The sequence below is a fragment of the Amyelois transitella genome, chromosome 2 (genome assembly GCF_032362555.1).
Source record: "Amyelois transitella isolate CPQ chromosome 2, ilAmyTran1.1, whole genome shotgun sequence".
Classification (NCBI taxonomy): Eukaryota; Metazoa; Arthropoda; class Insecta; order Lepidoptera; family Pyralidae; genus Amyelois; species Amyelois transitella.
Window position 1 is genome coordinate 1,141,209 of NC_083505.1, and position 27,297 is coordinate 1,168,505.

Here is a 27,297-nt window from a genome sequence, read left to right on the forward strand (position 1 = left end):
AATACATAACAAGAATTAGGTATACCTACTTTGAATTATTTCATAATAATATATATCTCCATTATTTTAGCGCGCAATAAAAAGTTATTCATTTCTTGAACTCTCTACTAACAACTGTTACTTACTAACTGTTCACAAGACTAGAGAAATTAAAAAAAAATCAAGTAATAAGAATAGTAATTCTAACGATGTACCATGAGGAAGTACCTAAGTACTATACGGTAGTCAGTGGACTTACCTAATTACCTGTTACGACTTCAAAGCCTTGAGGCGCCCATGAATCGGCATCAGTCACTCGTGCATTTCAATTGAAATCCAAAGAGATTATTGTCGTGTTCCTGGCATTTTAGAATAGAACCAGTCCATCTCCTGCCCAAGGATTTAGTATAAGGCGACTAAGGCTCATTAATCAAATGCACCTTTTACCATGACCAATATGGGCTAGATTCTCCTGCAAAGGTAGTCGAGGCCAACGGGAGTCGCTTTGTTTAAAAACATGGCCAACCCATTCCAAGATCATAAAGTCAAAAAACAGGACTCCAGTACCGGCTACGGGAAGCCTGACGGGTTATGTGGGGTTGGAACCCTCTAAAACCACACGGTGACATCGCCTACCGCCTTATCCATGTTCGAAAATTGAGAGATAAAATACCTGGATACTTGTTTTTTTTTTTAACATTGACTAGAGTAAACATAATTAGAGTTAAGTGCGATAAAGATGTAGACGTGCCAGAACTAACAAAACAAGTACGCCGATGTATAAACACACAAACATTACCTTACTAGCTTGTACAATTAATAACTCAAACACGGAAGGATGACTTTGTATGAGTGTATACTATAGGTAGGTACTTCCCCTAAATGTATATGATAGGTAGGTACTAATGCATGCACGGTCTTAGCCAATAGTCCCAAGCTGTGAAGGCCAGCTTGGAAGTTTACACCAGATTCTAATGTTTGTCTGAATCGCTGTTTACGACATCAGTGGAAAAGAAGTGCCGACAATTTCATCGTTCTTGCCTCTTAACATGGATTTTTAGTCGATCTTCTGTGTGCTTCCAGGTTATTCCTTCATAATTATTTAACCTACCTACCTGCATGAAGTCTATGCCCTATGAATTTGGTAGGTTGAAGCTAAATAGTTACTAAAGACATCGATTTTTAATTTTTATACTTAGTGAATTCTGTATATTATAAATCGGTGTCTGTTATGTGATAATAAAAATCTCAGACAAAACGTCAATGTCATTGAAGAATATGTCATTGTCAATGACAACTTTGATTGAAAATGCTGTCATGCTGTCTGTGCTGTGCTGAATTTGCTTGTTTTCGTTTTTCGATTAAATTCATTTTGTTCTTTATAGCAAATTGTCTTTGATTTATTAGTAAATCAATTGTTTAACTGTGCTGTGACTTATAAATATATACTTTAAACAAGCAAGATATTACAATGGAGAAAGAACTAGACAAAGTAATAGAAGAGATAATGTCAACGCCGAACGTGAACGGATGCTTAGTGGCGGACCATCAGGGCCTGTGTCTGGCATCCAAGGGCACTGCTCACGTTGACTCAGCGGGCATCATCGTGGCCCTATCTGACCAGGCGTGTAAACTGCAGCCTAATCTGAAGCCGCCCACTTTGAGTTTGGAGACCGATAAAAAACAATGCCTCATTCAAAGACATGGAACAATTACTGGCGCGATTTTTAAACAGAAATCATAGTAAGATACTGTTTTGTTTATCTTGTGCAGTTGTTATTCTTTTTCTATGAACACCTATCAGATTATATGTATACTCTCCGGAATAAATTTTAGAAATATAATTTTATGTAAAAGCTACATAGCTAGTAAAAATTACTGAGCTCCCTTAATTTTTAAAAAACAAAATTCTTAAGATAATTATTATTAAGTCTCTAATGTCCAATAGGAAGATACTGTTTTCCTCAGTTATTTTAATAAACTTTCTTTTTCTTTTTCAGGTTTTCGACCATTATTATGAGACTGACAATATGCTGAAAAATATTATGACAAGAATGTAATCATTTTTAATTCACTCGTAAAACATACAGATACCTAAAACCAACATAAAGTTTGTCAATTTCAAATCATAAGTTATTATGAACAAAAAATATTTCATAGGATTAATGGGAATTGATAAAAATTAATATCTGTCTCATCTACTAAGTGAGACAACGATAAACATTTCACAAACAATTTCTTATGATGTGTTGATGAATCCCAAGTTTTCCTTTCACTTCTGAACTGTGATTTGACGAGAGACAAATCGTTATTCTGAAATTTCCATATTTCTTATTATATATTTTTTTCTTGGACATAAAATTGAATGAGAGGAAATTTATTTTGGTTTGATATTTAAAAATTTTATTTCAAATGTTATTGCATGTTGGTTTAAAGTATGTATAAGAAAATATATGTTAGTAATAAGACTGTATATAAATAAACATTTGTAATACTTACCTATTTTGTTTGATTAACTTGTAATAGTAATACTTTATGTTAATCTGCATACACACAGAGCCAAAAAAAATGACATGGTATATATGTTGTTGGCTGTTAAATGTAGGCTTTGGTATTTCAATCTACAAACCATATTAATCAACCCAGTGTGTACACAGCTTTCCATAGTATAGCCAGGTTTTACACGAGCGTTATTTTTTTTGAGCTGTTATGAAAAAAAAGATCACATTACGAATACATGACAGTTAGTTGAGCGTAGATAGTATAAAATTTTTAATTTGGCACAATGTAGCGCTTCTGTGACACTATTTGGTGTGCCCAGTTTTTATAGGAAACAGATAACAGCGGGAGCCCAGAAATTCCAGGAATAAAGTAGCCTATGTCACTCCCGAAAGATTTGTGCCAAATTTAGTTAAATAGGCTATTTGACTGTATTAAAAATATACATTTCTTTTATGTCATCAGTCTTAATATTATTTTTTTGGAGCGATTTGTATCTAATAACGCGAGATAAAAATATTGCATTATTTAAACAAAATCCGTCTCAGAAAATTAGGTTTTTATATGCAGCTGTCACGTGACTAAAAACGAACGTGATTGGCTATTTCTATTATGACGTCAATTATCCATAAACAGACTGTGGATCGTACCGTTCCTTAGTGTTCGCTATTATTTTTCAAGATTTTATAAGTGTTTGATCGATCAGGATTACTCAGATAACATAGGTATTTAATAATGGAAACCAATTCCGCGAAAGCTGACAGTCGAAACCTACCAAAAGTAGACGCAATAATGGTTGGAAGAAGAAATCTGGATTGTCTTCTTCAAAGACAATCCAGATTTCTATGCTGCCGAACTGAGGAACGTGAAAACATCAATGTAAGTATATCTTGGTAACCACTGATCTTAGATCATGATCTGAAACCACTTCTTGCGAATATTCAAATCCATCGGCATAGAAAAAAACAGTTTCGTAGGAGATTTTATTGTTGTATTAGTGCATTGAGGCACTGCACAACATTTATAGGAACTCATTTTAATCATTTTCACACATATGACGTGGCACAAGTTAAATTAAACAAGAGAAAATTAAAACTTATCGAAACACCAAAAAGCTTTGTATGATATTTACACGAAATTTACGTCACTGCATGCCATGGCCGCCATATTGCTAAAAGTCGCGTTTTGGCGGCATATTTGAATATTTCATTTTCTTTTTCGATTTTTTAATAAAATAGCTGTAATAAAGGCAGAAAATTATTTTTTTAGGGCTCCTTATAAACAAATAAATACCCTAAGATAGTTTTTAGAACTTTGTCAAATAGCCTATTCAGTCCAAAAGTTTTTGAGTTTATTTATATATAGGTACTCGTAACATACAATCTTTTAATTATGGTCATGATAAATAAAACATTCAATTCTCAATATACACACATTTATTACAGATATGCCTTCCTAAACAGTAACGTCGACACGAGAAATAACTGCAACTGCTTACACTAACAACTATGTATACATTTTACCGATTACGAACAATTTACCATACCTCTTTATTTCACAGCATGAAACCTGAATGTCCTTGTCGATTTCATGTGAAATTGATACCAAATGAGAGACTTTATTCTTGTAATCTTTATTGAATTAATATTTTTGGTAAAAATATACATAATAACTTCAGATTTTATGCTCTGAACATGAGACTTACATTGCAACAGAAGTTTCTTGGGCTGTGAACCGTGCGTAACTATTTTATATGTTAACATATTGCAATTATATACATTCTAAAATAAATTCTGACAATTTCCTAATATACACATGATCTGATGATAAAAAAATATATACCAATAGATTAAGATTATAATAAAAAGTTTTACAAAATCACAATAAATGATAATGATGGGACATAAAAAATAAACACACAAAATCTGCATTCAAGTGAATGTTGCCAGCATTTAAAATAATCGAAAATAAAATCTGGAAGTGTAACGAGGCCTTAGTCGAGAGAGCTGGCAACACTCTACAAAAACATACAACTCTCACAAAATATTCACAAATAATGTTGGCTGAATCGTGAGCAAAACCTTTATACCTAGAAAAACATTACCTAAAGACTAGGGTCTTATAAACATTTTTAATACTCGCCAAAGGGCTTACAATATTTTCCTAAATATTTTATCAAAATATCTGACAGAATACGTAACAACAAACATGATATCTATAGTGACGTGTGTACAACATCATCCATATTTTATCAGTCAGTTAGTTTTGTCATTTAAAAATGGTAAATAAATTATGCACCTGGCTCTTGTGATATCGCCAAACAAGATATTCTATTTTATTCTGGGCTTTAGATGAAATGCCGGGGTCTAGCCAACTTTACGGATTGATAATGCATGTCTTATATAAAGTTAAGAATTATGCCTTGACAACTTGTTAAGACGCCCCGATCACGATATTTACCTTTTTTAAATATTAAAAAACAGACTGTAGTGCGGTCTTTTTCTTACGATAACTTGAAACGCGATTTTTATTTATAAAACCAAAGTATGAAGGCAACTAGAAATATTTGAATCCGATATTAAGATAGGTGTGTAAGTTAAATATTAACTACAGAAAGCACTTTTTTTAATAATAGCACATATTACTTATATAAAATACATGAACAAGATTATCGTAAGAAAAAGTTGTGTTCAAACGCCATTTTACTACTGAAGTACATTTATTGAACGGCTCTATGTGACTACATAATGTATACTTTTTACATAATTAGAATATAAACAAATAGATTTAAAAATAAAAGTATATTATTAGGAGCAAACAAATCTTAACACTGATATGCATAAAGTTACATATAATGGACAGGCGAAAGGAAGAGTACGGGTTTATTATAATTATTTAATCAAATTCCATTTCTTTATGTTTCAATAAAGCACGAAGTACCTGTCTCTGTCGCACATTCGTGTTGCCATTAATCACGAATCATTTTTTGTACACATTACGAGTATAAATTGCGTCAAATTCTTTTTAAAAATAAATCACTATTGAATTTGTAAAGAAACGAGTGAATAGGACAGGTAGATATTAGTCAATGTACTTTATTGAAACATTTACTTATTGGCACACTATATGTAGAACGTGAGATCACTCTTTATATCATCATATTTCATTGCAATAGTGTTCAGAACAAAAAATAATTTAGTTGCTCAGACAGTAACACACCAAATATTAAACCTAAAAAACTTTGAGTTGACTTCTTTTATTGAAATACTTTAAAACCAAGAACGCCTGGTTGAATAAAACCTGATAAGAATCTGTTACGAAAATGCGTTGATTAACAAAAAAATATTTTCTTTTTAAAGAAGGCAGTTCAAAATAACTAAAGATTTTTGTGATTTTAACCTATACCTGTATAAAATAATTATGTTATTGACAAATTGAAAAGTCATGATAATAATATATAAGTTTTTTTGTTTCAATATTTGATTGTAATATCAAAATATGTTTAATTATATAATGAACAATATAGCGCTGGTCCCTTGACCACAAATAAAATAACCTTCAAAAATCTTTATTTAGTGATGTAAATAATGTTATGATTAATAAATATTATGCATTTTGGATTGTTTTAGCTGCTCGGTATATTATGATATTATCTTTACCAGTCATCATCATTCTAGGATTAGTCCCGGTTTCGACCTCCTTAGGGAGACTGGGAACCGCGTTCGGATACGATCCAGGAGTGGGAAGACTGTAACCTCTACCAGTGCATACAGACATAAAATAACGCCTTTCTCCCTTCTTCAACCAGTAAAATTGAGTAATTAGGTTAAAATATAAAAAAGCCTCAGGTCTTCAAAAACAATCTTAAAAAAATAAACTAAAAGGGACGCTAAGAATTCAGTGCTTATTGGAATGTAATAAAATCCCAAGTAAAAATCATAATTTTCCCATTATTATTGCAAATTGCACAAATGTCTTCGTTAATAAATAAAATATTTATTTAAAGAAATACACAAAGATACCCAGTACTTTAAATTACGAAAAATATAAATTGTAAAATATTAGCTATAAAAGAATATCTACATTACAAAAGTTCCATTATGAATGTCTACCATAGACTAACATTTAGCTAGACTGACTTACCGTAACATAACACTATTAACAGCCCTCATCTACGTTAATTGATTTACCTACGAATTAACTTTATTTATTAATATACTACAATCATTTATAAACCCAATAAAATTTATTTTTAAAATATACTGGATTCACGATAAATTTTTAGCATGGTAACATTTTCGTAACTGTCAAACGTCAGTTAATCAACATAATTTGACTAATATGACATAAGGCTGTTAAATATTGCAACACATCTTGATGGTAGTATATTATTAAATAACATAATTTAAATATTACTATAAATATAGCTGCGCAAATGCACTCTGCCGTTAACTTAGTAAAACAAATAAACACAGTGACATATAGTATAAGATCCCACCGCAAAATTACTACGCTCATCTGAATAACTATAAACGGGTGTTTCTTTTTAAGTGAACATTTTATCTTGTCAACATTTAATACGATTTAAATACCACCAATATCAAAGTTTACGTTTTAAATATATTAAAAACAATTGGCTACCGATTTCAGATAAGACTAATGATAAATTGTATTAATTTGACATTACCTATCAAACATTTACTGTGCAGTTAAAGGTACCCCAAGATATCTATGGTGAGGTAAAGCGTTAAAACAGAAGTGTGATCTTGTACTATTTCCGCTAATTACATATTTTTTTTATTAAGAACTAAGTAATTTGTAAAAACATTTCCAAATTTTTAAAAATGTTTTTAGTTTGAGGCTTATATAAACATACTGTTATGGGTTATTAATTTATAAGCAATAAAATATATGGAAAATCCAATAAATAATACAGTCAATCATTTTATTTAATAATCAGTCGAAACAAGAACATTTTAATATTGCGCCCAACAATATAACCTCCTCCCTAGTACTTTAATACATTTTTATTTGCAAATGCGTATTTTCTTGAAATAACAATCAGTTTTCTTGATTTAGATAGCGTTTAAAAGGTACGGAGACGTCTAATAAACTTCGTAAAGTATTTATAAATTATTTATATTAGTTAATTGTATTTAAAAAATATCCCATAACACCGTAAAAATCTCCTCTAAGTTCATAAATAAAAATAAATTACTAAGGTATAATAAAAATTGAAATATTGCGAAAAATATGCGTGTATAATGGTTACAATAAATTAGTGTATATTTTGGCAAACTTATTTTTCGGAGAACATTAATAGAGTGACAACACTGGAACAAACACGTGATCAAACGCTAACCGTTACTAAGGTAATTGAAATTTCGCACTTATTTCATGTTCCATTAGGGATAAAATTGAATGACATGCCTTAGAAAATATGATAGCTGTAGTTTTGATTACTATAAAATTTGTAGCCCTCCATGTTTTAAGTCAGCCTGCATTTATTATTGAAAATAAGAGTACGTTTATCCTCAATCTGCCTGGTGATCAACAAGATGAGGTCTATAAGGTAGTGCACGCAAGCTCAAATAATGTCTTTCCACACTTGCCTTAAATATCTGCTAAGTTGTTTGATATCAAGAAATCAGTCAATCAAATTAGTTAATGGAAAAACATAGGTATTTTCTAGTAAACAGTACAGATGACCCAAATTTTTCACAAGTTAGCATGTTTTGCACAAAACTTCAGTTCAGCTATACCTTTAAATCCTTAAAGTCAAGGTTGATATCCGTATAAATTATATCAATGATCCTCACGCCCTCAATGTGCAACTGTCAATTACAATACGAATCATTTGGTTAAATATTGTTTCAATATCTACTTTTGACATTTTACTATTATACATATAAATACATACTTTCTTATCATAAAATTGTCTTAATTAATTTTTTGCAATCAACAACTTCGTAGATTCTTAATTTACAAATTACTTATCTAATGCAATAGATTTACTTTCGAATTGAAATGAAATTTACTAGGTTATAATATATGATTCGGATATGTTTTTTAATCAAATCTATTTATTTCTACACAAGTTTCTTTGCTATTATTGTTACTAACAATCAACATCAATTAAGTTATCTATGTATTATAAGTGATATGAGACATATATTTTGAAATTACATTTAATAGATTGGCGCTCTACGTTAGAAGCGCGTTTATCGGCCATTTATGTCAATAAAGTTGAAGACGTGAGGATCACTTAATTCCTGTGTTAATTTAATTCCACTTAACTCGATTCAGACGTCAATAATTCAGTAAATTTACTTCCGAAATGCTTAAAATTGTCTAAATAAATTACATAATCGTACAAGATGTTGCTCCTAGGAGCGCAAAACGTATGAAAAATATAAGTTTTTCAAAAGGCAGTAGGTATGTCAGTAACGCTGATTACTCCTAAACCCAGCGCTAAAGTACTAGGGTTGCATGGAACAAGCGAAGGTTTTGCTTTATCTCCTTAACTTTGTTGAGGCTCACTGATGTCAATTTCATTATACACTGGACTACATAATCACCAAGGTGGCATAAAAGTATTTGATTAGCTGTGGAAAGTACCAGGATCGCATAGAAAAAGCGGAGGTCACGCTTCAGCTCGCTAGTTTAAAAAAAATTACTCAATGTTGTCGCTCACACAGCGTGTGCCAGAAGCGTAAAAATAAAAGGCTCAAAATAATAAAGTAGAGATCAGCAGCGGCGATCGCTTTGTTCCCAGCGCTAGAGTACCAGGATCGCATGAAACGCGCGAAGGGTTTTTGCTTGATTGAGAGACTCACGGTAGTCGAGGTCAGTATGTGACGGGCGCTCCGGTGAAGCTGACGGGCTGCTCGTTCGTGACGAGGTTGGCGCGGGGCGCTGTCGTCGGCTGGCCCAGTCCCGCCTCTAGGTTCGCCGCCGACGATATCATATCCTCTCTTGAGGCTCTGGGAAGGTCACAATTGAATTGTTACGAACGTTTGACGCTTTTGATTCGCTGTGAGCCTTCACTTTTTATCAAATATTAAATCTACAAATTCAAATTTCGACAAAACAAGTGAGATTCGTGTATATTAAAAATGTGATAAGATTGTGGGACAAAAGACAGACATTTTGATCGTCGAATGCTTCGTCATCTTATCGCTTTCGATTCAACTGACTTCTTCACCTTTTTCCAAAAAATATAAAACAATTTTCCCGTATTTAATATGTGCAATTTTATAACCTTTCACCCGATTTTTCAGAGAAACCCTAACGCTGGAAAAGCATTCATACATTTCTTAAGCTATTCTTATCAAAGATAAACAAACTGATAAAACTATTGATAAACCAGTGTTTTTGCAGTGAGTAATTAATCTTTTGATAAGATTTTATAGCTCTATGTACACCATCGAAGCATTCTAAATGTCTTATCAACATATAAATTGTACCTACCAAAAATGTTTGTTCGTTCATGCAAATTACTATATAAAGTACCAAAACAAAAGGAAAATATTCAGTACAAAAGAAAAAAAAACCTAAAAAAAAACAGAATCAGCTTTCCAATTTTCCACCATCAAACATCACCTAACTAATCGCAAACAAAACAATAAAAGCCGACTACCGTGCGAGTGCGACACAAAACATGAAACGTGTGTAGCATGCGTGCGCTAGAGCGAGACAACAGTGTGTTACTTAGTTAGGACGCCACACGTCAGGGTCCTCCATGAGGGTGACGTTGTGGTCTTGTGACGTCATCGGCGCGCCGCCGGGGGGCGTGGTCCCGCCCGCCATCGCCGCCATGTCGTCGCGCGAGCCCCTGCGCCCACGCCGGGTTAAGCACACAAACGCACACACACACACAACTTTTTTTATAGTAGTTAGGTTCACATATATAACCTTAAGTATTAATAAGGTCTAAAAGGTTTGAATACTCAAGCTATGTTAGACAGTTAATTTGTTGTTAAGGCGGTTCTGAGATTTTGGTTACAATACAGCCTGTATGCGACAAATATACGACAAATGACATCAAAACGATCAATGTAATAAAACATTTGTTATTAATTTTTCGGTCACGATAAAGCTTTTAATATTTTCCATACATACAACCTTAACACTTGAGGTTGTCTTTAAGGGGAAAGTTTTTAGAAGCTGTAGGTCTAAATGTTACCAGTAATTTTGGCAGTGTTACTTAAAGCCGATTCCCAAAGCCCGCCACCAATCCCAAATAACATGACGATTGGTAATAGTTCACACGAAAATCGTTCTTGTCATTCAGCTATACATATTTTCATTTGCACTAAAACGTTCTACGCCTTTGCCATTTGAGAGTATCCAGTTGCATAGTGGTAAACCTTTAGAGCCCGAAAATCCATAACCCAACCAGAATAATTTGTTATGGTAACTAATTTATCCTTATATTATAAAACTGAAGTTTGTTTGTTTGTTTGAACGCGCTAATCTCAGGAATAATGGTTCGAATTGAAAAATTCTTTTTGTGTTGAATAGACCATTTATCCAGGAAGGTTTTAGGCTATATAACATCACGCTGCAACTATTAGGAGCGAAGAAATAATGGAAAATGTGAGGGCTTCAATGATGCCCAAAATAACTATTCTACGCGGATGAAGTCGCGGGCACAGCTAGTTTTAGATAATTCAACTCTATCAATGTGTGTGTGTGTTGTATGTTGAAAGTCGATATATTATATTTTATTATATATATATATATATATATATTTCTAATCTCTGCGTGATCCCGGTTGCACCCTCCACAGGAGTGTTTCGGGGCCCGGGGTCCACCTTCCGACCTTCCTTTCTCTCTCCACTTGGTCCGGTTTTCCGCGTCCTCAGATTTCAGTCCATTGGCTCGCACATTATCTTTTGCGACGTCCAGCATCTTTCAGCCTGCCCCTTCTACCTGGGCCTTGGGGTAGCAGCATGGCCTGATACCTGTTCCCCAAGTAGTTTTCGTTTCCGAAAGACATGGGCCAACGTAGTATGCCGAAAGTCTACATATCTACCCTCATAATATTTTTATGCACTGAAACTATGAAAATCTAGTTCTTTACCGTTCCGTATCTGACAAGAACGTTCGTATAAACTGTTACCAAATCAGAACTATGGAAATATGAGTTTTGTTACTGACAGTCAGAAAAATTAGCTTTTCCTTTTCATTTAACGGCCTCTGTGGCGCAGCGGTATTGCGGTTGTCTGTGACAAAGTAAGTTCCGAAGTCGATCCCCGGTCAGGGCGTGATGGAAAAAGAACTTTTTCTAATTGACCTGAGGTCTATGATGTTTATTTACACGTGTGTCTTAACATTCAAGGATAACCATACCAGGCCAATCAAGGAAAGCTAATCTTCAATGCCCTCGAAGTTCGAAACTTGTTTTAGGAAATATAAGTACTTCGAGGCTCAATCTGTGTGAAGAGGAACTAAATCTGTGTAAAGGGGAACTCGATCTGTGTGAAGAGTAACACAGAGTATGGCTCCCAGTTAGTATAGGTTAATTTTGTGGTCATATCGGTCAATACTCACTTTCTGCCGAGCGCCATCATGCCGTAGATGACGCCGGTCGCGAAAATGACGCCGCTGCCGAGGAACGTGCTCACGGAGATGCACATCAGGAAGGGAGGCACGGCCAATCTATAATCAGTATAATGTCAGAATAAGTTTGACAATTCATTTGAGTAATAGGTGTTACCAGCTCGATCCGCGTCAAACTTACAACTACCCGTTTTTCTCGAAACCCGTTTTCAAACTTAGAACAATTAGGTGAAAGAGGGTGTTGTCGCTTTGTTGAAAACTCAATTTAAAGATTGCGAATGAGAATCCAACATTCATGTTTACAATTTGTATGACGGCCGCAGTTAAGATTATCATGTTTAAAACGAAAAATAAGAATTAGATTAAACAGAGTCTAAATGATACTATATCAATGTGCTCATTTTATTTTATGTTTTAAAAATAACATCAGCATCAGATGCATCTTAAACATTTCTTGTTTTTTTTTAATTTGACATAAAATAAAAACACGTCACACTAATTACTCACTTACCCACAATACAAAGCGGCTTTATTCCAGTAAGGCCAAGAGTCTATCTTGTCAGACAATGTCTGCTCGTAGTCTTTGAGAAGTAGCAGCACGGGGCTTCGCAGATGATCACCAGGACCCAATCAAACATCTGCCTGATAATCCTTATACCAGGAACCCAGTCTGCCACTAACCCGCAATATGGCTTTATTCCAGTAAGGCCAAGAGTCTATCTTGTCAGACAATGTCTGCTCGAAGTCTAACGTCTGCCTGATAATCCCTATACCAGGAACCCAGTTTGCCACTTACCCGCAAAACAAAACCCGCTTTATTGCAGTAAGGCGAGGAGTATATCTTGTGAGACAATGTCTGCTCGTAGTCTTTGAGAAGTAGCAGCACGGGGCTTCGAAGATGATCACCAGGACCCAATCAAACATCTGCCTGATAATCCTTATACCAGGAACCCAGTCTGCCACTAACCCGCAATATGGCTTTATTCCAGTAAGGCCAAGAGTCTATCTTGTCAGACAATGTCTGCTCGAAGTCTAACGTCTGCCTGATAATCCCTATACCAGGAACCCAGTTTGCCACTTACCCGCAAAACAAAACCCGCTTTATTGCAGTAAGGCGAGGAGTATATCTTGTCAGACAATGTCTGCTCGTAGTCTTTGAGAAGTAGCAGCACGGGGCTTCGCAGATGATCACCAGGACCCAATCAAACATCTGTCTGATAATCCTTATACCAGGAACCCAGTCTGCCACTAACCCGCAATATGGCTTTATTCCAGTAAGGCCGAGAGTCTATCTTGTCAGACAATGTCTGCTCGAAGTCTAACGTCTGCCTGATAATCCCTATACCAGGAACCCAGTTTGCCACTTACCCGCAAAACAAAACCCGCTTTATTGCAGTAAGGCGAGGAGTATATCTTGTGAGACAATGTCTGCTCGTAGTCTTTGAGAAGCAGCCGAACAGAGCTTCGCAGATGATCACCAGGACCCAGAAACCCACTCTACCACTTACCCGCAATACAAAACCGCTTTATTCCAATAAGGCCGAGAGTCAATCTTATCGGAGAGGGTCTGTACATAGTCTATGAAAAAGCAACAGCACGGGGCTTCGCAGACTATCACCAGGAACCCGGCCAGCATCTGCCAGATGCCGGCGATGAGGCACTGCACGTTCAGGTACAGGATGCCGGTGCAGTTCAGCAGGCCGAAGAGTATGGCAACTGGAATGTTAATGTTTTCACTAAAATCACATTAGCAGATGTCAAATTTTATTGGACATAATAATAGCTGTCTTTGAGTTTAATGTTACAGTTTAACGCGACTTTGTTAATAACACCGAAGACAATCACGAAACAAACGTTTTTTAACCGCCTTCAAAGGCAACGCGCTAGCAAACTGCCACTTTTTCGAATATCAATTTCATCATAAAACTGTACAGTTGAAAATGGCCTTTCAGTCTTTCAAGGCTCAGGGACATAGACGTGACTATATGTGTGTATGTAAATTGGAAATGCTTTAAACCCCGAGGCACTTATTTATTGTTTATTTATATAATCATCTCTATATCTCTTGTCGGGTAGACAGAGCCAGCGGTTTTGAAAGATTGATAGGCCATGTTAAATTAAACCTAACAAGGTTTAACCTCTGAGACATACCAAACAACTGCCGCGGGAAATCAATATTTCGAGCGAAAAAGGAGTATTTCCAAACTTATAGTAATGCATTTAATAATCATAATAAAATAAAAAAGGGTGAGCGCTCATCAGAGCTTAAGCAGTTGAGGCCAGTGCACTGATCGGGACTTAGGGAGCTGAGAAGTTAATGATAGAATTGAGATAGAATGTCATACCCAATATGCTTTTTATGTCTATAAAATGTCTTAAGTTACGTCCTTTTATTGTTAAGTAAAACCTTGACCTTGCTACAATAGATATCTACTTACACAAAAACCGTAGATCTCATAAGATTCTTCCGACAAATGGTCAACAAAGCCGTGAAAACCTTGTTCGATAAGACAAAAAACCATATCTATTCACCTCTAGCAGACAGCACGAAAACCATTATTTGTCTTATTTAAGGTTTTTCCTTATAAAAAATACGGCAAACATAAATAACTTTTATAGTAAACCATATCGAAAGAGCAATAACGGAATTAAATTTATTGTCTGGATGGACTTTAGAATAGGGCCAATCCATCACTTTCCCATGGATGTTGTTAAAGACGACTTGGGGAAAGACTAATAGATAGAAAGATAAACTCTTTATTGCACCATAAGAAAAAGAAAAACAGAAAACAATAAAAATATAAACTAGGAATTCTCCTTTTAGGCGATGCGCTGTCAAATCAACTCTAATTTAATCTCAATAACATCATTAAGCCATACAGCTGAACATGGCCTTTCAATCTTTGCGAGACTGTTGGCTCTGTCTACTGCGTAAGGGATAAAGAAATGATGTAAAGACTTATTACACCATAGATATACTGCAGTGTATTTTGTTCCGCCGCTTCTTCAACACATGCGAAGCGGCAGTACTTATAAATAGATTTAAGTGATACCTTGTATCCAATTTTGAAAATAAATCTATTCTATTCTACCTAGAAAATCTCATTGTCGCGAACGTCTTCACCACGATCTTGGGCGGTTTGTGACGACTTAGTACGCTATTTACCCATATGACCTCAGCTTAGGGCAGATATGTTTTTGATACCGAGTAACAGGTAGGTATATACATACTCAGTTTTCCGTGCCTAAGCTTGTTTCCATGTCTTTTCAATCAGTCTTTTCAAAGATGTGTTTTTCTCATTTTTATGATTCAGTAACACGGTTTTAGGGAGTGGATGTGCTCATTGTATCTTATATTTTTATTGGCTTTAACATCGACAAGATGATTATGAAGATTGTTTTATTTTTTGATGTGTTAAACTGTAAAACTGTTTTCAGTGTTATCGTCTGCGTTTGTAGAAATCCAAATTATGTAATAATTAAACAATTCGTTACCGCAAGCAGACACAATTAATTGTTATTTGCATTTATTGCTCATTTATATCAAGGAACGCTCCATAATATTGCTTATCATTTGTGTGGCTAAGTTTTGTTGACGACCACGGCCTTTCCTTAGTTATTACTTGTGTACATTTATCTAAATACATACATACAAATAATCACGTCCCTTGCGGAGTAGACAGGGCCAACAGTCTTGAAAAAACTGATAGGCCACGTTCAGCTGTTTGGTTAAATGATAGAATTCAAGCAGACCCCAGACACCAAAGCAAGAGTGAACTAAGAAAAGTTGAAATTGTGGGAAAAAGTGAAATTAGCATATTGCAATTATCATTTTTATATTTTTTATTTATTTAATTTTTTTTTATCGACTTTCAATTGTAACCATATTCAAGGAATTAATGATTATGATTATGACCCTAATTCTCAATAACCATTTGGTGGACTGTATGATATGAGCCAGCTATAATGTATAAAAAAATATTTTCAATGTGAAAAATTACCTTAAGACCCAACAGAAGGTATTAGAACTTGATCATTGCTGAATACCTGATCATAATCAACAAACTTTCATGATTGGATTTTAGTACATTTATGGAAATTTTAATACTAGCTTTTTTTCAATATCAATAATTCAATATTAATCATACAATCCTGAGAATTATATATAACATAAGGCATGTTGCATTGTAGCAGAGGGTGCAACTAGGATGAGAGAGAGAGAGACTGCATGTGAACAATTTTTTTTCACAAATGATAGTGCATCCTAATACAGAAGTAAAGCAGAAACAATTAAAAATGCTTATTTTTATTATATAAACACATAATTTCCCCAAATCTTCCCCTTCCCTTTGGATATTAGTGCAATTAGCGTTGTCACTTGCTTTAGAACAATGGAAAAATAAACAACAGCTCTGTTTATTGCTGTGTGGATTTAGAATTGCCTTTATCTTATTAATGTCCTGATTGGACTAAATGGTCCATGTCATAATACTCATTATCTCTTGCCCCTTTCAACTTGCTGTGACTGCAATGAAATGAATATAATATAAAACAATAAGATGCTACCTATTTTTTATTCTAAATCTAATAACGTTAATTATGAATTAATTTTATGATATCTTTATCACCTTATCTAGTGTAGCATTCACCTCTGTTAAAAATGCGGATCATCCTCCCAGTAATATAATATTCTACGAGTTTAGACATAAAAGTTATAACAAAGAAATACGAACAGAAGCTGCCAACAGTCCCCAGGCCTCGTCCACCGTAGCGCATCCACCAGGGAACGTCATCCTTCTGAACGTTGTCGCCCCCCGGCCTGGACATCATCATGTTTATCTTGTCGGTGAACGACTGTAAGCACATCACACATTTTAATAAAATAGGTAAAAATACCAGAATATGGATGATTTTATAAATAATTTTATTTTTACCATTTTCGAAAAATCAATTCACTGCCCCGTTTTGACAAAAGGTCTCACTGACCAGCTGTCAACTTGATTATTTACTAGGCTGTTCTCAATGACACAAAGACAAAAGGCAACGGTGGCATGGCAACACCACACTACACCGGATGGAACGCCCAAGTAGACTGTTGCTATTTTCTTTAATCGAACTCACATTAAAATTATCAGTATACCCTTAGTTATCAGTGTAAAGACATCTAACTGTACCTATAATAAATATGTAGAAGGGTCATTGAAAATAATAAAAAATACGTGGTGGGTTGTTCCTAGATCGATTCTAATTCTTAAATTTTTTATCTATCTGTCTGTAAGTATTCGTTGCGAGTGTTTATATCAAGTTTTTGTCCTTTGGCTTAGACCCGCGAGTCTTAACATTAGCATGCTGGTCACGACACAATATTTTTAAAAGCTTTTATTACCTACGATTTGCGTCAACTAGAACAAACTTATTTGCGTTTAATTATTTTCCTAGTCCCTTTACATTAAAGTTATTTTTTTACTTGATTTAAATTCACACTAAAAATATTTTACAATCGAGTTTACTATCAAGTAAATTAAAATACACTTAAAAATGAATCCATCTGTCTCTTCATTTTTACAAAAAAGTTGGTAATGTAATAGAAGTCACATAGTTATAATTTGTGAACAAAACGCATTTTCATGTCGGTCTTGCTTGTCGGCATCGGCAGTTTGCGTTTTTTCTATAATTTTTCTCAAAGTTTTGATTGTTCTTCAAATCTGCTGTTTCCATGAAATTCACACGGCAATTATAGGATTTCAAGAGCATAACAACCAATAACAATGCTTCCGAAGCTAACAGATACTACCCAAACTATGTAAGTGAATTAGATCATAACTTGTTTTACAGTGCCAATTTTTGATGTTTCATCAAAAAAGGTAACTTTCATCGGAGATGTCGTTACAATCTTTCGTTCCCATAGTATTTCCTAGAAAATTTATACCATGAAAAGTTTCATAACCTGTTGCAAATCCTTGAGTCTTGACTCCTACCTTCATCGTTTGGCTTCTCTGTTTACTGTCATTTTGTTCAAGGTCACTATGCTAGCCTGGCAGACCTTCGACAGTTATCACACAACACATTATGAATGATTCAATTGTCACTTCTAAAAATAAACAGTCATCCTTTTTGATCTCAGAATAAGAGAAATGACAAAAGCCTGCTCATGCTGCCTCTAATGTATCCCAGTTTAAATGGGAAGATCGAAAAAATCTTAACGTGAGTTCGCTAGATATGGTATACAAAAAATCATCATCATTGGTGGATTTCCCAGCAATAAACCCATATTGTTGAGAATGGAAATAGTTGTTAATTTAAAATACCGTTGCATTTGATTGAGCATCATCTTCTCAAACACCTTGCACAAAACTCGCATTATAGATATAGGTCTATAATTGCCATGGACTGTTTTCTCAATCCAACCAACCAATCAATTCTTCTAGCTCTGTTTAACCATTCCTTGCAGATCCTTCTCAGAGGGAGATGGCGTTTGCAGCGCAGATGTGTTTGCAACCGATGTTGTGGTTACCTCCAATGCTGGCAACCACAACCACGGCAGCTCTAAGGTCAAACTCCGCAACTTGGTCGACTACAACTGGGAGCCTAAGTTCTACCATGGACAGCTGCTCGCTATACACATGAGTGGGAAATATATGGCATATTGTATAAAAGGTATAATCATCTTAATTACATTTAGTGGGCTAGCAACCTGTCACTATTGGAATCTCAATTCTATCATTAAGCCAAATAGCTGAATGTGTGTTGGCTCTGTCTACCCCGCAAGGGATATCGACGTGACCGTATGTATGTATGTACATTTAGTGCCATGTGGTTCTCAGCACCATCTCCTCCACTCCATTCCTTTTCCATGAATGTCATAAAAGGTGTCTAAGGGAGAGCCTACTCTGTCTAACCCTGTAAAGGATATAACGTGATTATATGTAGTTATGTGTATATGTCATCTTAATTATTTAGATTTTATAACATACATAACATAAATATAATCACGTCTATATCTGATGCAGGGTAGACAGAGCTGACGGTCTTAAAAAGACTAATAGGCCATGTTAGCTGCTTGGTTTAATGATAGAATTGAGATTCAAATATTGACAGGCTGCTAGCCTGTCTCCTAAAGGAAGAATCACAAGTTTATAATCCTATCCCTTAGTCGCCTTTACCACATCCATGGGAAAGAGATGGAGTGGTCCTATTCTTTTTCCTATTGATGCCGGGAACTACATGGCAGATTTTATAAACAGATATAAATTATGCAGTAGTCCAATCAATAATAATTTTTTGTTGGTATTTTCAGCAACAAACCCGCTTAATCCGGGTTCCTGGAGTGGCATGGTCCGTGTGGTGTACACCCCAGAACCGGGGACAGAGAAGCGCTCACTCATCAAGGGAATGAAAGGAGTGGTAAGTATTAGGTTAAACGCTAAAAAAATCTTCTCTAGTGGATAACACGAAATAAAAGTGTGATATGTGTTTGTATGTGCCAATTTTCAACAGTATAAATTAATAAATTTCTGCATTTATAACTCGACGTAAATTCGAAACTTTTGTTACGAGATACAAACTTGTCAGAAAAAATGTGTTTTTCATTATGCCCTGGTCAGAATTCCAGCCTGGAACCCACTATATCAAAGACAAGCGCCACCACCACCACCACTGCACCACAGAGGTTTACAACAAGTTTCAGTTAACAAGCATATTAGTAGGTTTTAAAAAGACTAAAACAAAATTTAAATGATGTCTTGTTGACTGTCTTTAAATTATAGTTATAGAAAACTTATTTGGAAACATGCATAGTTAAGAGAAATTAAAAAGCCAAATTCAGCCTATTATAAAAGCTTCTTCTAAAATATAAGACCTAACTCTTGTCGGAAGTGAAGCTCCCTCCATTAATCTCTTTTTTCTGTTATTTTTTTTTGTTTGTTGGTATGTTGTATGTACTACATACATTTTGTTGTATGTACATTTACTGTTTGCTTTATTTGATTAAAATATTTTGTTCTTAGTCTTCCACAAACAGCATAACATCTTATGAATATAAACTAAATAACTGAATGTGGCCATTCAGGCTTTTCAAAACTGTTGGCTCTGTCTACCCCTCAAGGGATATTGACGTGACCATATGTACCTATGTATTCAGTTATTTGGTTGAGCTAATAAACAACTCTCTGATAACATCAACAAAGCTTTATTTGTTCACCATGAATTGGCAGAAACAAATGTTTGTCATGCATGTGTCAGCAAAATCGTGAACTTTTAAATTGTTTTATTATGCTTGCCCTGTTAGATTAACATGTACAGTCAGGGACAGAGAAATATGATACCCATATGGTAATAGTTTGTATGTACAAGGGATGTGTATCTCTGCAGTTGACTGTACTAGTGATTTATTCCAGTGTCGCATTCAATTTTGTATGTGTAAACTTAAATACATACATTTTTTTAATCACGTCTTCATCTCTTACGGAGTTAACAGGGCCAATAGCCTCGAAAAACAGAAAGGCCACTTTCAACTGTATTTGGTTTACATATATACATACTAATGGTCACGTCTATATCCCTTGCGGGGAAGACAGAGCCAGAAGTCTTAAAAAGACTGATAGGCCACATTCAGCTGTTTGGCTTAATGATAAAATTGAGATTCAAATAGTGACAGCTCCATTCTTTGATTATTTGAATCTGAATTCTATCATTAAGCCAAACAGCTGAACGTGGCCTTTCAGTTTTTCAAGACTGTTGGCTCTGTCTACTCTGCAAGTAAGTATGTATGTTTGTTTATTATATTGTTATTTTACAGGTGCAAGACTTGGCATTCGCTCACATTCAGAATCAGGTGATACTGGCGTGTATAGACGAGCTGGGGAACTTTTATGTTCACGAGATTGAGGTCACAGATGGTATCAGGTTTGTATATTTTTTTCTGGATACTCTAGTGTAATGGGAATTCCGGGGTAGCCTACTGCTCCCACATTTTCTTAAAGAGCTTAATCTTATAAAGCCTTAGTCGTTTTGACAGTATGATGTTAGTCAGTCAGACGGTAACACAAAGAGTTTTATGTCTTTTGATCATATTCATCGATTTATTTATAGTCCTTTAAATACTTAGCTTTGCCGACTTCTTCCTCCTGGCTTTAGTCCCGGTTGGATCCTCACCACTCTGGAGAGGAGACCGGTAATATGCCTTCCATGGACCCTGGATTGGGTGAGTCAGGTTTTTACACGGAACGACACCCATCTGATCTCCGCAAGCTGTGCAAGTAATTGGAAACCCGTATTGGATCGATCATGGTTACAAAACCAGTTTCCTGAATGTGCAGGTTTCCTCACGATATTTTCCCTCGTAGTCGGTAAGGTGTTGTGCATAAAAAAGCATCGGGTTGAATCCCGACGCGGCCATGTACCAATGATTATTTTCAAAGGTATGTACATTAGTTTGAATACTTACCAATACTCTTATGGTGAGGGAAATCATCGTGAGAGAATATTCTGGCAACTGGATCTGTAACCATATGATCTTATACGGGTTAGGTTCCCCTGCAAATGTTGCGAAGGTCAGACGGGAGTCATGCAAAACCTTACCCAATCCAGGATCCATGGTCAAAGGCTTACCCCGGGCTCCTCTTTAGAATGGCGAGGGTGCAACCGGGACTGCAGCAAGAAGATTGAAATATCGATAATCTATCGACAGTGGACTTTCCAGCAGTACCACTCTTACGACTTCCAGATGCACTAATATCGATGTGGACTTTCCAGCAGTACCCTTATCACTTCCAGATGCACACTGTTAGCGGAGATCCGTGAAGACACGGGCGTGGGCGGCGCATCAGCTCGCGTGGTGTGGTGCCCTTACATTCCTGACGAGGACGACACACAAGACGATGACGTGGCCAGGCTGCTGTTGACCACACACGACAATATTGGTAACATACATACATATAATCACGTCTATATCCCTTGCGGGGTAGACGGAGCCAACGGTCTTGACAAGGCTGATAGGCCACGTTCAGCCGTTTGGCTTTATGATGGAATTGAGATTCAAATAGTGACAGGTTGCTAGCCCGGTGATGACCTAAAAGAAGAATACCATGTTTGTAAGCCTATCCCTTAGTCGCCTTTTACGACATCCATGGGAACGAGATGGAGTGGTCCTGTTCTTTTTTTTATTGGTGCCGGGAACCACACGACAATATTGGTAACTTCTCCTCAGTCTGAGGCTCTTCTTCTTTGTCCAACTCTTATTTTGTTACCAGTTTTTTACCGCTTCTTCTGCACTGACGCCTTGGAAGCGGCAGTAAACTCAGTTTTAAGTAATTTATTTGACGTCAACCAATGTTGTGAAACCAAAAATTTTGACAATTATTAAGCGATATGAAGTATCCTATAATAATGAATAAAAAAATTGAATTATCCCATTATTTGCGGTCGGGTCTCCTCATTAATTGTCGCCAGGTTAATCTGTCCAGGGTTATCACATCGGATAGTTGGACTTTCTTGATGTGTCTGTCGATGCTTTTTTTTTTTTTTTGAGTTTGAAAAATACCTTTGTAAATTGATCGCGAATTAAGAAGTAGGTACGGTGGTGGAAAGTTATATTGACTTCTAAATTCACTCACGAATTTTGTGAGTTAGGTACTAACGCCCAAATTGACTTGACCAATGCATTTTTCTTGTCTCAATCAGCGTTCACTTGTCATCCAATTGTAGCCTCTATGGATTCATGTCATAAGTTTAGTGACTCCAAAATGGGTCTGCTAATCTTCTTCGGTCTTTGCTAATCAGAGACAATTAACCTATCCCACCACCAACCATGGAATAGAATAGAATAGAACTCTTCTTCTATCTCTACCAACCTTCCGGTCATCGTCGCCGAATCATGTTCGGAGAGCGCTGCTAGAACGTTTGCTCTTTAGCAGCGCACTATTTCTAGACTCCCTACAGACTCAAGTGTCTTTTAGTTGTGTCAGAGACAATTTTGAAGAAGATCGAATAGCGTCTCGAAATTGTTCTTTGTCTTTTTAGCTTAAAACACTTGCCAATTGGGCTATTATGTTAATATATTTATTGGTTTGTGTTCCAAGACAACCTCGCTATAAAAACGTTTGTGTAATTGTATCGGAATCCCAACGGCCATGCCACACTGTTTATCCACGCTTTACTTCGCGGCAATATCGTCTACACGTCAACAACGTATTCACTCTTTACCCTTCTGAAAACGCTTTTCAATCCGGCAGTGTGGCACATGCTTAATTAACCTCGTCGTTTCCAGCTCGCATGTGGAACATGCGCGAAGTCGTCTCCTCGCTGCCGGGCGGCGCGGCGTCGCCGGCGAGCGCGCTGCTGGCGGCGGGCGGCGGCGCGCTGCAGGCGGCCGAGCACGCCGCGCCGCTCGTGCACGCCGCCTTCTCCCCCGACGGCACCGCGCTCGCCACCGCCGCGCGCGACGGCTGCGTGATGTTCTTCCAGGTCAGTGTGCGGCCGACAGCTCCAGGACACCTCCCAGCTATACTACAGCTAACTGATCGTGCACGCCGCCTACTCTGCCTCGGTAAACTAGCTGCAAGATTGAAACTTTCATACTTCCACATTTACAAAAGACACGTTTTTACGAATTGACGCGTTTTTTTAATAAGATTCATTATTCTTACACACCATTTAAAGTAAAAAATGATTTTTATTATATGGTCTGATTTCTACATTTATACACTAGACTACTAGGTCTCGGAAAGAAAGTTTACACCCCAGCGGCATTCCTGGCGCCGCATGATAAGCAAAGCCGACCTTGTATAACGGTAAAAGGCGAAGATGAAGAAGAAGATATGGACACCAATACATAAAAAAATAGAACCACTCCTCTTTCCCATAGATGTCCTAAAAGGCGAATTAGGGCTCACAAACTTGGGATTCTTTTTTTTGACGCGATTGGCTAGCAACCTGTCACTATTTGAATCTCAATTCTATCATTATGCCACACAGCTGAACGCGGCCTATCAGTCTTTAAAACTGTTGGCTCTGTCTATAGATATAGACATGACTATATATGTATGTATGCCACACAGATGATGAAATCCAGTAGACATGTTAAAATTTAACCAACTTCGTCGACAGGTGTACATGCGTAACGAAGCGAGCCCAAGATGTCTGCACAAGTGGCAGCCGCACGGAGGCAAACCACTCTCCTGCCTCTTCTTCCTCGACAACCATAAGAATTACAACACCGAGTGAGTAGCTATATTCCTATATATATATATATAAACTAACCTAAAAGAATATATATTCTGTTAGGTTTGTTTAGTTATGTCCAGGATGCGTCCTTAAATTTTTTTTTATTGTATAAATTTGGATGACCAACAGCAAATGTTACAAGTATAAGCTTATAAAATTAACATTTAAGAGCCACTCTCTCGACACAAATAAAAAAAAGAATTGGACCACTCAATGTCTTTCCCATGGATGTCGTGAAAGGCGACGGCTTATTAACTTGGGATTCTTCTTCAAGGCGATGGGCTAGCAAACCTGTCAATATTTAAATTTGAAATCTATCATTAATCCAAGCAGCTGAACGTGGGCTATTGGTCTTTTGGCTCTGTCTACCCCGCAAAAGATAAAGACGTGATTATTATATGTATATATGTTGAAACTTACCGTATATTTATTTAAACTTCATTGTACAAAATACAAATGTATAGCACAATCGGCGGACTTAATGCTAGAAGCATTATCTACCAGTCAACCCTAATTGTGTCTTACAGAGAACTTTACGTCGGGTCAATCTAACTAAATAAACATATTTATTTATACGTCTACACAAAAATCGAGAAAAGTCGTCAAATATCATCTACACAAAAGTCTACACAGAGATCGTGGCAAGTGGAAAGAGGTAGTCTCTGCCTACCCCTCCGGGAAACAGGCGTGATTTTATGTATGTATGTATGTACACAAAAAATATTGAAATAAAATATATACACCATCAATTTCAGCGTACAATTCTGGAAGTTCGCCGTGACCGGCGCCGAGAACAACACAGTCATCAAGATATGGTCGTGCAAGTCCTGGAACTGCATGCAGACGATCACGTTCCCCGCCTCTCTGGGCGCCGAGCCCCCCTCGCCGGGGCTCAAGGCCGCCCTGGACTCGAGCGCCGGCTACCTGCTGCTGTCCGACTTCATGAGCCGCTCACTGTACGTGATGAATCTCGTGTGGGATGTGGACGACACGACGGCGTACTGTAAGAACATAGCGGAGTTCCTGCTGCCGTATCCGGTGTTGAGTTTTTGTATCGTTGATGCGGGTGAGTTTGTTGTATTGTAGGTACCTACATACATACATATTGGTCACGTCTGTATCCCTTACGGGGTTGACAGAGCCAATAGTCCGGAAAAGACTGAATGGCCACTTCGGCTGCTCGGCTTAATGATGGAATTGAGATCCAAATAGTCGCAGGTTGCTAGCCCATCGCCTAAAAGAAGAATCCTAAGTTTATAAGCCTATCCTTTCGTCGCCTTTTACGACATCCATGGGAACGAGATGGAGTGGTCCTATTCTTTTTTTTTATTGGTGCCGGGAACCACACGGCACACCACGGCACGGCACGGTAGGTACCTACTACTAATATTATGAATGCGAAAGTTTGTGAGTATGACGGGATGTCAGTATGGATGTTTGTTGTGTTGTGATGTTCACGCGAAAACTACTGAACCGATTACGGTGAAATTTGGTATGTAGGTAGCTGAAGAGTCGGTATAACATATAAGCTACTTTTTTTATCCCGGAGTTCCCGCGGGATTGATAGGGTTTCCATGCGGGCGGCCTCTATTCATATGTATATACTTGTTCGAGGGAATTTCCTTAAGAAGAGATTCTTCAAATCAAATGTCTTGACACAAATTAGTTTTAAAAAACGTAAATATTTCATTATAATATTTATTAGTTTCACCTGCGTATCCGTAGAAATTATCTCTAAATGCACCCCTAGACCACGTAACAAACTAAAATGACAAATTAATCATGTCTATACCGTGCGGTTTGGACTGTACGTTGGTATATTCGCCAGTCAGTCAATCAGTTTCATCTCTCATTAATTATTATAAATATTTCATTTATATTAATTAAACTTTATATTCCTTGTGAAATGTTATCAATTTATCTACTTTTTTTTTTTAATTCCTTTATAAAGCCATACAGTTCAACAAGTTGAACCACTCAACTGTCTTTTCAAGACTATTGGCTCTGTCTACCCCGCAAGGGATAAAGACGTAGTAATATGTATGTATACAGGGTGACATTTAAAACAAATGCATCCTTTCAAACATAGACTATACCCATGCTTCTGAGCCGTTTGATCCTATTTTTATTTAAATTAAACGTCATCATTTTCACATTTAAAAAACCCTCAGAAACTACGTCACACGCTTTTAGTACACTTAACAGTTAAATTTATGCAGTTGAATTGAAAGTACACCCTGTATATGTGAACGAACGAACTTGAAGAAGTACTTTCTCTCTTCTTAACTTTATTCATGGTAATATTCATTTTAATCAATCTATTTTTATATAGGTATGTATATTATTATGTATTTATTTATTTTGTGTAATATTATGTATGTAATGTATGTCTGTGTAAGTTTATATATTTATAGTTTATGTATGTGTGTAGTTTATTTATTATACACTAACTAACATTTCTCATGTATGCTGCCCACCCGGTTCCAGGATTTTACCTTTCACTATCCAAAGGTTGGCTGGAAGAGATTGCTTAGCGATAAGTCCGCCTTTGCTCAACATGTTCATAATGTATGTTTCTACTACGTATGTATTTTTTAATGGGCAATAAATATAATTTGTATTGTATTGTATACTAGCGGCCCGCCCCGGCTTCGCACGGGTGGACATATTTTTGTGTTTTATGTTTTGAAAAAAAAATTATTTCAAAACAAATTTATGCCTATGTCACTATTGAAGGTCTATTCTATATCTGTGCCAAATTTTATCAAAATCGGACCAGTAGTTTTTGAGTTTATTCCACACAAACAAACAAAAATACAAATCTTTCCTCTTTATTATTAGTGTGGATGTGTTATCTTTACCAACAGAGGAAGAGCAAGTGAAATGCGAGTCGAGTTGCGACGATCCGTTCCACAGAAATGGCTCCAATGGAGACTCGCCCGACACACCGGACGAGTTCGACATGCACAATGCTGTGAGTGTTATTGTAATACATACATACATACATATGGTCACGTCTATATCCCATGCGGG

At 36.3% G+C, this 27,297-nt stretch overlaps 3 protein-coding genes across 3 annotated transcripts in view; 2 read left to right on the top strand and 1 right to left on the bottom strand.

Moving 5' to 3' along the window:
* Window positions 1–1,282: 1,282 nt before the first annotated feature.
* Window positions 1,283–2,477, top strand: LOC106136849 (uncharacterized). Its single transcript, XM_013337509.1, has 2 exons — window positions 1,283–1,722; window positions 1,980–2,477. Coding segments are annotated over exons 1-2 (273 nt in total). The 5' UTR covers window positions 1,283–1,450; the 3' UTR covers window positions 1,981–2,477.
* A 1,419-nt stretch (window positions 2,478–3,896) lies between these two features.
* Window positions 3,897–17,122, bottom strand: LOC106136866 (calcium channel flower). Its single transcript, XM_013337530.2, has 5 exons — window positions 16,977–17,122; window positions 16,776–16,896; window positions 13,551–13,758; window positions 12,034–12,141; window positions 3,897–9,461 (listed from the first exon to the last, which is right to left on the bottom strand). Exons 1-5 carry the CDS (start codon window positions 16,977–16,979, stop codon window positions 9,326–9,328), a joined length of 576 nt encoding a protein of 191 aa, XP_013192984.1. The 5' UTR covers window positions 16,980–17,122; the 3' UTR covers window positions 3,897–9,325.
* A 548-nt stretch (window positions 17,123–17,670) lies between these two features.
* LOC106136876 (enhancer of mRNA-decapping protein 4) overlaps window positions 17,671–27,297 on the top strand; it is a 30,143-nt gene continuing 20,516 nt past the window's right edge. Inside the window, exons 1-9 of the mRNA XM_060946179.1 lie at window positions 17,671–17,845; window positions 18,494–18,699; window positions 19,340–19,446; window positions 20,840–20,946; window positions 21,817–21,962; window positions 23,309–23,505; window positions 24,148–24,260; window positions 25,020–25,330; window positions 27,132–27,238. Coding sequence (XP_060802162.1) covers window positions 17,811–17,845; window positions 18,494–18,699; window positions 19,340–19,446; window positions 20,840–20,946; window positions 21,817–21,962; window positions 23,309–23,505; window positions 24,148–24,260; window positions 25,020–25,330; window positions 27,132–27,238 — 1,329 coding nt within the window. The 5' untranslated portion in view covers window positions 17,671–17,810. The remainder of the gene's footprint in view (window positions 17,846–18,493; window positions 18,700–19,339; window positions 19,447–20,839; window positions 20,947–21,816; window positions 21,963–23,308; window positions 23,506–24,147; window positions 24,261–25,019; window positions 25,331–27,131; window positions 27,239–27,297) is intronic.